Genomic DNA, 14,929 nt, shown 5'->3' with positions numbered 1-14,929 from the left:
TTCTCTCTACCTCTCTCTGTGTCTCTCTCTACACACACTTTGAGTGTTCCAAGATGTGAACTAATCCAGCGATTTCTGAGCTGTGTGGGACGATTGTTTAGTTTTGTGCCTTGCAGTAATTATATAGGAAGTTGTGGCTATAGAATGCTGTTACAGTGCTTTTCAGAGAGCAAAGTTTAGCAAAGAAGAGAAAGCAAGAAAAGAGGGAAGAGAACGGAGGAGAGGAAGCAGGGAAGGAAAAGAACAATATAAACACATGCTTTGTCAAAATCTGCATCCTCTTTTTGATTTTTATTTGATCCTGATTCTTTTATGGGTTGCACAGTTTCCACAAGATTTCTTTTATTATAGTATATAATGCAGTGGGGCTGCACAATTTATTTCTTGATTAATCATTTGGTCTAAAAAATGTTGATCACAGTCTCCTGAAGTCTGAGGTGACGTTTTCAAATGACTTGTTCTGTCCAGCCAATAGTCCAAAACCCAAAGATATTCACTTCACTATCACATCAGACAAAGAAAAAACAAAAAATCCTCAGTAAGATTTTGTGGTCTCTAGTGTTGACATTTCAGATTGCCACCAACTGAATACAGCTCAGTCTTCCAAGCGTGTAGAAGAAACTGTGGTGGCCGCAAAACCCATGAAAACCGCGAAAGGCTTTTTCCAGAGCCAGTGTTTGGGTTGTCCATTTGTCTACTGTAGAAACATGGCAGTTCAACGTGGTGAACTCATTGAAGGCCACTATAAAAAATAGTTCATTCTAAGGGAACAAAAACAACAATTACTAAATTCAGGTGATTATACACTAATGAAAACATGCCTATGAATATTATATAATACATTTCTGCCAATAGATCCTCCTAAGGGTTACACACTAAACCTTCAAATGATTGACTGATAATCAAAAAAGTTGCTGATTAATTAATTAAGAAAGAAAGAAAGACACATGGAAAGAAAGAAAATAACAAGAGAAAGGAAAGATTCCTGTAACTCGGCTCTAACCAAATCCTCCCAGCAGTGTGTCTCTCTGGCTCTGTGTGTTCTGCTTTGTCATGAATTCACAGCCTTCCTCTTGTTTGGGTTGTTTTTCTGGATCAGAACTGGCCCAATCAGGCCCTATTTGGAGCATGGGGCGATGGGTGAATTGAGCCCCTCCCTCTCCAACTCCCTCTCTCCCCTAAAGAGAAACATGCAGCTCTGTGTTCTCCACTTTCCAAAATACAGCTGCTATGCAACAAAGTGCGCAAAAACAGCCAGGTGCCTGCCAGATATGCACGGATACCGCTCGCTTACTCGCTCCAGGGGAGGCGAGGCTTGTGTTTGTTGCGCTGTTTTGTTTTGCTTATAAGTAAAATGGTTGATTTCTCGTATGTGAACAGATGATTTCTTTTGACAGCCTCACATCCACTTACTCATGTGCACACAAAAACACACTTGGCCTGGTGAACACACACACACACACACACACACACACACACAAACTTCAGCCCCGCAGTTTTATGAATGGGTTGGTTGTGAAAGATTGGCTGAGGCAGCACATTGAGTTAAGGGGAGTGAACCGTCATTCATGACATTGGGGGACGTTATTCCACCACTAACAACACCTATGAGAGGTACCGGCCTTTATCTGACTACAACATTTTTTCAAGATCCAAGCTGTATTTGTCTATTCATGCTTTTATTTGCGCTTCCTTTCTTCTGAGTAGTTGCAATCACGTCTTTGGTTCCCCTTTGAGTTTTAGCAGAATTTGTTGTCAGATTTTTTTTACATTTTTAAAAGTTACTGCTAGTTTACAACATTATTTAGTCATCTTTAGTCAATCAAATTCAGCGAAAATGGGTTTGTAAAGGCCAGGCATGTCGAGTAATAGGCATTTAACAGCTTCCAGTGGGAAAGTAAAAGCTCTACTTCTGCGTGTTGATTCAGAACAGCCCTGTCAAAGCCAGGGGGCCGCGGGGATTTGAGCCAGGCAGCACAGCCCGAGTGTCAGCAGCATAGCTTTGTGAATGGACGGCAGTGTGTGTTTTATTACAGGAGAGTGAGGGGAGGTGTGTGGAAGGAAAAGAGAGAGTGTGTGTGCTAGTACATCCCTGCGATGCTCATGCGTGCCTGTGCATTTCTATGTCCCTGTTGGTGTGTTTACTCCAACGGGGACGACTCTGCTTTCTGCAGCTGGAATGTTTTCTTTTTTCAAAAGTGAAGCACAGACCAAAGAGGGGAACAGATGCTGTGAAAGAGACGGGGCGAGGCCGTAAAAATAACAGTAGTTGAACTTGAAACAATCATTATTAAAGATAGGGGAGTGTGTCAACCGTTTTCAGATTGGACATCTTGCCTGTTGAAGGTTATTCCCAGTTTTCTAAAGCTAGGGTCTCAGTCTAGTTTTGGCCATAATTTCTATTGGTGACTGAAGATTGTATATACCAAGTTAATTGGTGAGATCTGGAAATGTGGAGACTTTGGTGAAAAGAAGTCAGATACTTGTGAAAGGTCAGTCAGGTTGTAAAGGAACCCCTAGTTAGCCAAACTTTCCGTTTCAACCATCCAACACAGTTTACAAACGGGCTTTCTTGTTCAGTTTTAATCAAATGTCCATGCACAGTTTTCCGGTGCAATGAGGGATTATTGGGGACATCTGGCATATTTATTTTGGTTTTGATAATCTGGCTAGATTGAGTCTCAAAAAGTCAGTTTGCTTCACATAAAGCGCTTGTTGGATCATTAAACAATGCCTGAAACTTCTTTCACCCAGAAACCTTTCTGATGTCTGAATTGAGCGGGTTGTGGTCGACAATTTTTGTACATTTCCAAACAATTTGACATCCTCTTAAGGCAGCGACTGGCCAGGTGTGCAGAGGTGTTTAAATGGGCAGGATTTGAACTTTTGCTCATGTCGCTTTTCATATGTGCAGCACCATGAATGCCTTTTGAGCAAAGATTGTCTGAAAGTGTGTGCCGTTATCCTTATTTGAACAATTGATTGTACCTCGCCCCTTTCTGTGGCTTTTCACTTTTCTTACCAGCAATGAACACTTTTGCCTTCAGATGAGGTTGGACAATGAGTGCAAAGTACAAAATAGGCCTTAAACCTTTCTGATTGTCTGACCCCTCCTGTTTCTTGCCCCATCTGACTTTGTTGTAACAGTGTCACCAGATGTCACCAGATTCATTATTTTTAGTCATAACTGTTAAAAATGATGGCGATCAAGCGGAATTATCAAGTAAAAGCTGTTTTTGCTGTCCTTTCTTGCCCAACCATCATACTCTCATCTCACTCTGTTTTTCCACTTATGCCTGACAGTCCGGCACACACACATATCGACACACAAACCACACACTGCACATGAGTGGAGGCGGTGGCTGCAGAGGGTGGACCTATAGTAACCTGCTGACACAGACCAGTAGGTGTGCAGAGTGAGCTGAGAGCCAGCGTACGGCCATATCGATCCTCGCTGATCCAGGAGAGGAGTAGGAGGAGATGGAGAGGGTTGATAGATGACTTGATAAAGATAAAGCACTGATAAATCAGTATGAAGGCTGATAGGGGAAGGAGAGGGGTAAGAGCGGGTCAAACGTGCCGTGAAGCATTACGGTCGAGATCCTGATCGAGAAACTGAGAGAGGGTGGGGGGGGTTGCAAGAAGAGCGGGAAGAACTGTGGATGTGGCATGTGCGTTGATAATTCCAAGCAAGGTGTCCCGACCTTTCTGTGTGTTATCTCCTTCTGATAAGGCAGATTGCGCCTAGGAACAGCAGCTTGAAACACACGTACAGGCACGCATTGCCACACAGGCGAACAAACAAATATAACACTGCACATGCACACCCCTACCTCACATCCATGATACCCTGGTGGGCAGTGGAAGCTCATTATATCATTTCAGTAACAGTGTGGGGGTGGATCGATCGCTACATTAAACATTAAGAGGGGACAGCTATATTGGGGGCTGAGGGATTGAGAGTGAGGAGTCAATATTGTGCCAGATTAATTACATCCACCTCTCGCCTGTGACGGGCTGTCCCTCTCGCAGCACATGTCCCGGGACAGGGATGTATTGTATTAAGTCCACTAAACAGCAATGGAGCAGTGAGATTTATGACTGGTCAATGGCCATTTATAAAAAGCCAACGCGGCACAATTGAAAGTGAAGTGGACAATAGGGAAAACGTGAGATGTCAGAACACTTACCAATTAAAACTGTGATCCCTTGGTGCTACCAAGACCATGGAAATATGAAGTGTATTAGTATATTTTGAGTGTATTTTTTCTCTTACAGTGCTGGAGTTGTGTAAATATACTGTAAACGCTCCATTTGTACTTGGAAATGTTTATTGTCCTTCCATCATACTGAGATTTTATGTTCTCCTCAATCACATCCTTGCTCAGGCTGAAATATCTGCCTCTTCTGGGTAACATTAAGCAATTATTTACAGCACTCTAACAGGCATAAATTAGGATTCTTTCTGAGTTCACTGAGAAGATAAAAGTGAAGGGAACATTGCCATCACTTCAGACAAATACTGCAACCTATTTCCAGTTGACAAAAGGGAAGTGAAACTTTAATGTTTGCAAAAATGAACTGTGTTACTGCCTTTCTCATGATGGGTGTCACTCAGATCTACATCCTGTTGGCCAATGCAACATGATGCACCAAAAAAAAGTTTTAACGGCCAACAAAAAAAAACCCAATTTGTGAGAAGGGCCACAGTGTCCCGGCCAATCATCTGTCTTGCTGATACCATTGTACTTTCCATCAATCTCGTTAGGCTTGTTTGGCAGGTATCTGACAACCATTCTTTAAATATTCAAGGAGCCTGAACCATTATCAGATGAGAGAGGACGACCTGTAAATCAGATAGAGCAGACACTAATGGATGCAACACTCCTGGGCTCCCTGAGCACACAGATACTAGAGCCACTCTTGGGCCTGTTGGCTCTCAGAGATGAGGATGAGTTTGTCCAAGCTGGCCAGGCTGCTTTTCTCTCTCTCTCTCTCTGACTCTCTTTCTCTCAGTGTATCTTCCTGATTGTGCAGTGACCTGAGAAGCACACACACATGTCCAGCACATGTTTCCATGCACCAGTGGAATGACTGGATACAGTCGAAACGGTCTGGATCATATTGTACTGCCTCGCTTCCCTTCCCTCTCTCACTCTCTGTTTCTCCTCCTCTCTTTCTCTGAATTTTCCACTGAACTATAACCTAAGACAAAATGCAGTCAATGCATATTTCAAAATAGAGTGAAGACCAGAATCAGACTTTTTGGCATTAGCTTTATCATATGAAACACAGACTTATAATGGTGGTTTAGAGTCATCATTGTTTTTGTTTGATGATCATCTGAAACACAAGACATTTATAATGGTTAAGAGTTCAATTTGATTTTGTTGAATGCGCCCAGTGTCGAAGAAGTAGTTTGACTTGAAAGTATCAATACCACAGTGTAGAAATAAAGTAAAAGCATAAAAGTATTGCCATTAAACTATAGCATAATTAAAGTACCAAAAGAAAAACTTCTCATGCAGATTTCAGAACAATATATTATTGGATTATGATTATTGATAAATGAATGTGTACATATCATTAATGGGGGGCTAGTTTTAACTATGTACTGCTGGGTGGCTTAATCCATATGAATTCCTCATAATCTATAAAGTGATTATATTTTATATTGATAATCTGACTCTGCAAAATAATTAGTAACTAGTAATAAAAGCTGTCACAAACATAAGCACAGTACTTGGGTAGGTAGAGAATTTTATCACCTTGACGCCCCTTAGACATAATGTTAAAATGTTAAAAATATAGTTTAATATTCTTTTAATTTGTTTCCCTTTCAACACATTTTTAGAGAGTCAGTATCTTAAGCACACAAACTGCTGGGCTACAAAATTCAGTAAAATTTGCAGTAACTTCAAAACAGAGATTTTTTTAAAAAAAACATACTTTGTATTTCTGTATGTGGGCATCATTACTACACACCCTCTCAAAGCAAACTAGACAGCTGGAGCCAGAGATCCATATCGAGTTAAAGCTGGATTGTGAGATAGACACATTTAGCCTTAGCTGAACACACCAACACCAATTTAGCATCCAAACTTGGTTTGAGAAAGAGAAACATACCACTCTGTGCAGAACTTTAAAATTACCATTAAAGTATAGGTTATATCTAACATATAATGCATGTGTTGACGGTCAAATGCTTTAAAATTACACTGTTGCCTTTTCCTATTACGCCTCCCACTCACCACAATGGAGCCATGTATTCAGCTAAGCAACTAATGTCATTTGCAAACCATGTGAATCAATAGCTTCCTTTTTAACCTTTAAAACCATTGTGGCATAATTGGCATCCTTGTTTCTATTGATCCCTCACCACATGAGGGGAGAGAACCAGGTGTAGCCTGTCATACTTGCTTTTATGTGTGTCTGTGCAGCAGACTGAGGCCTCGTGCCGCTTGCACCGCCACATGTACAATACAGATCGTGAGATAAGAACCAGATCTCCAGAAAGCCCTGAGATGGTTCCTTTAAGAGTAAGACTTGAATTGTATTTGTATGATTGAACCTGTTAAGTGCGTATTTACGTTACGCTCACATGTTCTTCGGTTTAGCAAGATCCAGTCACCCTGTGTGACACTGGGTCTGATGTCCAATGAGTTATTGTGAGCGAGGCTGTCATGCGCTGCAGACTTCCAGAGGCTTAAGACTTGGCCAAGTTGCACATAAACATCCAATGTAAGATTCTCCAGATCCACTGCTGTCTTCAGATTGGATTTCCCTACACTAGGGCCTTTAATGGTAGGAAATACTCCGTCTAAAATAAGATGGGGGAGTTCATAGTGAGGTCTCTTTCAAGGTTCTCACAAGAGGCGTCAAAATGTTGCATTTTTTAGGTGGATTAGTCAAATTTGTAAAACTGCAATCTTAATATATCACCACCAACCTTATTTATGTGCAAATCAAAACAAATGTGCACAAGCGGTTATACTTTATCTCTCTGTCAGCGCTGTTTGTGTTTTTTAGGAATCCCATAGTGTTTCCCAACATGTTCACACTACCTCCGTATGGCTCAGCTGAGGGGCCCATTGTGTAGAAGAGTATGAGTGTGAGTGTGTGTGCGTGGATGGGGGGCATCCCAGCTCCTGCAATTTGTTTGTGGTGGGTGTCTGTTGAATGGGACACCCCCCCCCCCCATGTAATGATCCCTCTACTTCCTAAAGCACTCAACCATGACCATCACCTTTCACCCTGCATCCTCCCCCTCTAAGAGCCAACATTTACATATGTAAAAGTCCATCTCCACCCTGCCTTTAGCTGGGGGTCATCTCTAAACCTAGCGCTCAGAATAGGGAGTGAATGGGAGACGGTAAAGAATACCACAAAATAAGGAAGGAGGAGATACGACAAGTTTGAAGTGAGGAAGAGCCCTTTGACCTTATCGGTTTAGGAGGTGCTGGGAATCTGCCACGGTCCGCCCAGTGCGGAAGGAGAGGGTGCATACCCTTGCCCAGGCACGCACAGAAAGACTCACATATATACTTTACTGTACACACTTCTGCGCTTTCTCAAAATTGTCTGCTTTAAAAGGCAACAGCTATTGTGTACTGTATCTGTCTTTTCACTTCTAAACAACTTTCAGGTTCACACTCTGTGCTTAAGTTCATGAACCGACTCTCATTATTCGGTGTACAGGAGAACCTGTGAAATATGAGGATCTCTGTGAAAGGGTGATGTAACATTTAACAAAGCAGTTAGAAGAGGTCATACTGCCCCAAATAAAAGCAGGAAGAGAAGGGAACCTGAAGAACATAACTCTCCCCGGATCCGTTTACAAGACTGCCACCACCTTATAAACTTTAGCAGCAAATTTGACATCATCTGGACAGGGAGATTTACTGTAAAATGCCAGAGAGTTTGTAATAGTTGGTGGAGAACAGAGTTTGTTTTAATTTGAGGACTATTCTTGGAACTGGATGTTAGATTGATTCCCATATTGTGTTTTTAGCCACGCTAGCACCGGGAGATGGCGATGTCAGTCCATTGCTTTTTGTCCAGACTAAAATAATTCAACAACTATCGCGTGGATTGCAATGAAATATTCAAATATTAAATAAAGATATTCATGGCTCCCTAAAGGATGGTTCTTAATAATTTTGTTTATCCCTTGACCCCATTAACAGCTCGACATTTTAACTTCATCCCGTGTAATATCTAAACTTTTTCTGGATGGATTGGCACACAGTTTTGTATAGACATTAATGGTTCCCAGGTGATGTGTCTTAAAAATGTCCCTTTTCCTTTAGTGCCACCACGAGATTGACATTTGTGTTTTTGAGTAAACTGTATCAACAAATATTGGATGGATTGCTTTGATTTGGTTGAAACATTCATGTCCCCTTCCGGATGAATTGTAAAAAACCTTGGTGATGCCCTGACTTTTCTCTAGCGCCACCATTAGATTAAATGTTTTAATAAATCCCATCAGCCTGACATGTACTGTAGCAGATGATAGGTTCCTTAAAAAGCTGAACTAACCTGGTAAACATGGTAAACATCAGCATTTTAGCATTGTCATTGTGAGCATGTTAGCATGCTGAAGTATAGCCTCAAAGAGCGGCTTGCAAGGCTGTAGATTCTAAGTCTTGTTCAAATTTGTATATTAACCAAAATCATGAGGCAATTCAGAATCTAAGGATCAAAGTATGTTTAGTTGTTCATTTTTCTCTTTGGTTCCTTGATCCATAGCTTTATAAATTGGTGTATCCTTGTTGGAGACTTGGTTAAATCGGAACATCAACCGTCTCTGTCTAATTGGAAACGCATGCGACGCAACAGCCAGCAATTACAATCACAGGCAAATACACAAACACAAAAAGCTCTCTGATGCTCATTTACGAGATTAATTAATATTCCAGAAAGGTCACACACAAATAGCTCAAACACACACACACACACACACACACACACACACACACACACACATACACAGACCCCTCCATCTACAGCTCACGCCGTTCCCAGGCCGGACTGTTTGAAATGGAACATCCTCATAAACCGAGAGCCACATCAAGGGCAATATTCCTGCCAATCGCATTAGTGGCTCTACTTGGCTACACTGTGAGTGGACTTGTGTACACTCTGTGAGGATTGTTTGCAGTTCATGACCATGGCAGAGAAAGGGGGGAATGTCAATAGACAAATACACTAGTATTATTAGAGCGGCAGTCATGTGCCACCCTCTGTGTACTAGCAGACGAGCTGTCGGAGACTTAGAGGAGGCTGGAATCCCTCCGCGTCTGTCTGGGAAATCTGGGTAAATGCTCTCTAATCCTGTTGATCCTCCGCTAAAGCCAACACTTCCTCACCTGCCTGCCTGCCATGGGAGAGTGAGTACAGACCAAAAATAGGAAGGTTATGATGAGGAGCAGCGCTGTTTGATTGTTGGACTCAGTTTATAATTTTAAACATGTTCACATTCTCATTAAAAGACAAACAGGTTCAAGTAAAATAAACATCGGAACAGCAACAGGAAAGGATTTCAACTTTTTCAGAGCAGAAATACAACAAGAATCCTTACATTTAAAACCTTTTTTTTAGTAGACATGATTATGTAGGTGTGACAACCCAACGAAGCTGTTTGATCCCATATACTCATCACAACTCACTCAGCTTTATTTTCAATGCCAACTGGAAAAAAACTAAGAAAAATTAAACTATAGGGCTGCAGCAACAATTATCTTCCTTATCAATTTAAAAAGATTCAACATGAAACGAAATACAAGATTCATAGGTTTGTTTTATTAGTATAATTCACCTGAAAACAAGAATGGTTGTGTTGAGTTCACCAGTTGGAATCACCATGTTTCTGCAGTAGTCCAGAATGGGAAAACCAAACATTGGGTCTAGATAGGGCCTTTCGCGTTTTTTGTGAGAAGTTTCAGTTGGTTGCAACCTGTAATCTCAACACTAGATGCCACTAAATCCTACAAACTGGTCCTAAAAGTGTATAGTTTGTTTTTGATTAACCATTTAAATGTTGAGTCTGCAAATTATCCAAAAATGAATGAAATGATGCCAAAGAGACAAATTAGCTTGTTTGTCTGACTAACAACTCAAAATATTAAATTCATAATTATATGTAAGTCCGAAAAAACAACAAATCCTCACATCTGAGAAACAGGAATCATGTGAATATTTGGCATTTTTACCTTTTATAAATGACTTGAACAATAATAGATTGAGATACATTTTTTTTGTCGATCAGCTAATAAAGTCAGCACTCAGTGAAACCCTTAGAAATCTTTACTTCTCATTCCACCAACAGTTTTTGATCAACTCCTTTCAACTTCTTCAATTAGAGTTGCTGGAAAATCCAGAGTGCCAGCGTGACAGCAGACTCTCAAGGCCGTTTGTGGTTTATGTCACTGTAATCTTTTCTCACTTTTTGTTCACTCTATTCTTCCTCCTTCGTTTTTTTTCACTTTCTATCTGTCGCCATAGTGGAGCAGCCAGCTCTGGCCTTATTCAGTCAGCCAGACATTTTTTTCTCTTCCTTTTTTGTGAATGGACGACAGTATGTAATTACCTGGGCTGAGCTTTCAGTGTGGCCTGCTCCGTCAGTTCCATAAGCTCCACACCCACTGAATATGCACACACAGATACAGCCTAGCCGAGATTGCTAATACACACACACACACACACAACTCAGACTCAATGCGCACACATAAATACAGGCCTCCCCAGCTGGAAGTGCACAGCTGCTGCTGTTTACCCTGTCGGGACCAGAAAAACATCCTGTACAGTTCTCCGGGTGAAAACCTCCCCTCACATAATAAACACAAGCCCTCGGCACAGTTTGAAGCTCCACTTTGGGTGGTTTCTGTGGCCATCAAGGCAAAGGTCCCCTCCAGCAGTCCTGCTTGATAGACAGTTTGGTGTGCAGGAGACTGAGTGGATATCTTTGGAGAATCATGAAATGGCAAAAATGTTCCTAAGTATTTTTGACTTTGAGGGAATATGTGGCATTATGAGGTTATCACACTCTGTCCTTCCTTTTTACGTCCCCATCTTCACTCAAATGTGAAAAACAAAGCTTACAAGCGATGGCCAACATCTGGATACCAATAGGAAAGAATGCCGAGATTCAGAATCAGTGTATATGCTGTTCTAATAGAGGTGTGACATTTGCTTTCATCAGTCCACAGACATCTCTCTGGCCCGTAGAGTTGTTTAGCTTTAAGCTTGACTTTGACAGAGGAAGTTTTGGCTGCTGTTGTGTCTGGAAGAGTGAAGAAAAGTGGGCGAGGACACTTTGGGTTTCCAAATGACTGCTGGAATGTGTTCGTGTGTGAGCGTGTGTGTTTTTGTGTGCCTGCTCTCCTCAGTGTGATGTGTGTTTATATGTGTCTGTCTGCTGCCCTGTGTTTTGCAGCTGACAGTCACTTAAGCATTTTGGCTGGCACGTAAAAGAGATTCCTGTGCAGACAGAAGTATTTGCTTTTGCCTTTGAGCTTAACGACAGTAGTATCGGGGCAGGGCCGGGTGAGAAAAGAATATACAAAGCCCGCTGTGCGTGTGCCAACCCTCATCTCTGTTTTCTGTTTACTGTCTCTTGTAGCGGTGGCATTTCACAGCCCTCCAGTCACTATCAAGAAGGAACCGCAGAGCCCGGGCTCCGACCCCAGCCAGTCCTGTAGCCACAAGCAGACCTTCAGCTACCCAAGTGGAGAGCAGTGCCTTTATGCCAGGTACCTCCAGGTTCTACTGATAGAAGTGTTAAAAACATGCTGTGTGCTAGTATGTTGTTGGTCTTTTAAAGTGCTTCACAGTTTCAAGAAGTCAGTGCACCCAAATTACAAAGCAAATAACACATTTTCTTACATACTCTATTGTACATTTTTTTTAAATCAACGTATTTCCAGAAACAGTCTCACTGTTACAATCCACAGGACGCACTGATAGAGAGACTGTTTCCTCAGTAGTAATTCACCCACTGCCCACAGCAAGGTTTCACAATGTTTTGTTTGTCGTATTGAAGTTGTGACAAAAATCTTAGAGACAGATATCTCAAAACCATCTGCATGTCCGGATAAGAGTAAAGTGAATTTAGCATTCATTTTATTGTCAACATATATATATATATATATATAATATGATTTACTTGTATGCGGAATTATACTTTGCATTATATTTTCCTTCACATAACGTTTTTAGTTTCTCATCTTTTCTCTTAGCATTGGTTTCGAGATAAGAACAAAGAGGAGGCTTCTCATTTCCTCCTCTTAATTCTTGTCTGTACCAGGCTTCCTTTAAGCTTTGTTTATCTCTTATTTGGAGCCTTTTTCAAATTTTATTAGGGCACTTATACATAAACTGATTTATTTTCTCTCTGCATATTTACTGACATCCTTTGTTACCAAGGGCAGAACAAATGAAAATACTTTATTTTACCATTCTCAGTAACAACATCCTTGTCTGATGACCCAGCACTGGTCAGCTGTCATTCATTAGTCAGCACAGCTAAAACACACTGACCACATGCTACTGACCACATGCTACTGACCACCAACGCCCCCCCCCCCACCACCATTAGGTCTGTTTGTAGTATTGACATGAAAACAAATAGTAAAACTAGCTCTCCTCCCCAGTACAACCCTGCTGTAACATGTCCTCATGAGTGTGTCCATGTTTTACAGTGCCTATGAGCAGAAAAGGGCTGCAGGAGGAGCCAAGAGCTCCTGCCCAGGGACTCCCATGTCTCCCATGCAGCAGCATTACTCCCCAAAACCTGCCACGGCCGGACGGCCTGATGCTGGCTACATGAACCCTGCTGCCACCTCTCAGCCGCTGCCCAGCAACAGTTACCCCATCAACGCCAGGTGACACACCACAGCAGTCTTGGCAGCAGCTGTGATTGACCTGTTACCACACACATGATATTTTACAGTTACTTTGAAAGAAATCATTTTACTATCCAGAGCAGTGCTCTTGGCAGATACATGGCATTTAAATTGTAGACTTGATGGTTATATGTTTATATTACATGTTAAACTATCATGAAAATGTAAACAAAAGTTCATTTTGCAACTGCATAATTCAACTCAATCTATTAATTGTACTCATTCAAGCAACAAAAGGAAACTAAAAACATATTTGCTATACACAGATAGTGGACCGATTTACTTTAATTAAAATATATGTTCATATTCTTTGATTTACAGTAAAGTCTATGAGAATTTGATAGCAACATGAGTCAAACCCATTCAGACACAAGGGTATTATTTTAGAGTTGCACATTAATTATTATATATATGAGATCCTGAAATGACCTGCTATATTTCATTCCTCAGTTCCAGGTATCAGGGCCCCTCAGGAGACCCCATGTGCCCCCAGTTCCCACCACCGGGGCAGGCCTTTCAGCGCATGCCATCTGCCCCAGCCGGACATGGCAGCAGTGGAGCTGGAGGAGGTGGGGGTGGAGGGCCAGGGGGCGGAGGTGGTGGCGGCGCAGGTTATCACCGGCAGCACTCTGACCCCTGCATGCCCTACCTGCAGCAGAGCTTTAAGCAAGAATACCTAGACCCATTGTATGAGCGGGCGGCTCACATGGCAGGGTCCGGGCACGGGAGTGGACCGGCACACGGACCAGGACACGGGCACGGGCATGGACCTCATCCCCACTCCCATCCCCACCCACATCCACATCCACATCCACACACACACCCACACAGGTTCCCACCAGCCCATATGATGGTTAAGCAGGAGCCCACAGACTACACCTATGAACCTGGTGAGTGATGTCAATATATTTAAAAACTATTATGCAGGAGAATGAAATTGAGAATGAAAATGCTCATCACAATTACCAAGGCCCAATAAGACATTTCTTAAATTTGCTCATTTTATCCAAACAACAGTCCAAAACCCAAACACATTTATAAAGAATGATATAAAACATAGAAAAACAACACATTTTTACATTTGAGGGGCAAGAACCAGCAAATGTTTGGCATTTTTCGTTCACCAAGCGATTAATCAATAAACAAAATTACTAACAATTAATTCTCTGTAGATCATAGAAGTGATTTATCTACTATTTGTTTCAGCACTATGTGGGAAGATTCAATACAAAAAACTAAACCTCCACCTCTGTTTTGGATTGTGATTTAAAGGCACAGAGAATGAGAAACAGGATTTGATCGTCATTAATCTCATTTGTGTTCCTAAAATCTAATTTTAGCATTTAAGAGAGTGTGCCAAATACAATGTGTACCTGTGAACTGAAACTAGAATCTTAACAATGGTTGATATTATTTATAAGGGTTATTTGGCATTGCAATCCGTCTCACAAATGTCCCTTTGAAGACAAACCCTCCCCAATGTGCATAGCTAACTCAAGAACAAAATGTCCAAAAGGCAAACAAACTTCTTCACTGTATCTAGACTCCTACCCGACTCCCTCCCCGCCTCCAAAACTCCTCCTTTCAACTCTCTGACACTTTGCGAAGAAAAGAAAAAAAAGTATTTTTTTTTCTTCTGCCGCAGCTACACTCCCCCCTCCCTCCGCTGCTCTCTGTGAGAGAGAGGCAGAGGAATTTCATTGAGAAAATGGAGGGCACTGGAAAGACTAGAGTCCCTGGTGGAGTGCTCCAGGGTTTCAGGTTGCACCAGCGGCTTCCTTTTTCTGCAGGCAGATGAACTCATAATGGAAAAATGAGCGTGGCCGCAGTAACACGAACCTCTCACTGGCTGGGCTTTGGGAGAGGGTGAGGGGAGGGAGTAGTGGTAGACGGGGCGGTGAGGCGGGTCGCGGGGGGTGGGGGCGGGGTGGTAGCCAGCTCAGCTTTGAACAACAAGCTCACCACTGAGAGCACAGAAACCACTTGGGCCTCTGCTTGCCTCTCTGCAAAATTTAAAACAAGGA

At 42.0% G+C, this 14,929-nt stretch overlaps 1 protein-coding gene across 1 annotated transcript in view; it reads right to left on the bottom strand.

The window, feature by feature from the left end:
• LOC118326011 (ATP-dependent RNA helicase DHX8-like) overlaps positions 1–14,929 on the bottom strand; it is a 27,152-nt gene that overhangs the window by 2,035 nt on the left and 10,188 nt on the right. Inside the window, exon 23 of the mRNA XM_035658898.1 lies at positions 12,660–12,675. Coding sequence (XP_035514791.1) covers positions 12,660–12,675 — 16 coding nt within the window. The remainder of the gene's footprint in view (positions 1–12,659; positions 12,676–14,929) is intronic.

This window comes from Morone saxatilis, unplaced genomic scaffold (genome assembly GCF_004916995.1).
Source record: "Morone saxatilis isolate NCDOM2014 unplaced genomic scaffold, NCSU_SB_2.0 Contig1, whole genome shotgun sequence".
NCBI classification, from domain to species: domain Eukaryota; kingdom Metazoa; phylum Chordata; class Actinopteri; family Moronidae; genus Morone; species Morone saxatilis.
This window is presented reverse-complemented; position numbering and strand designations above follow the sequence as displayed.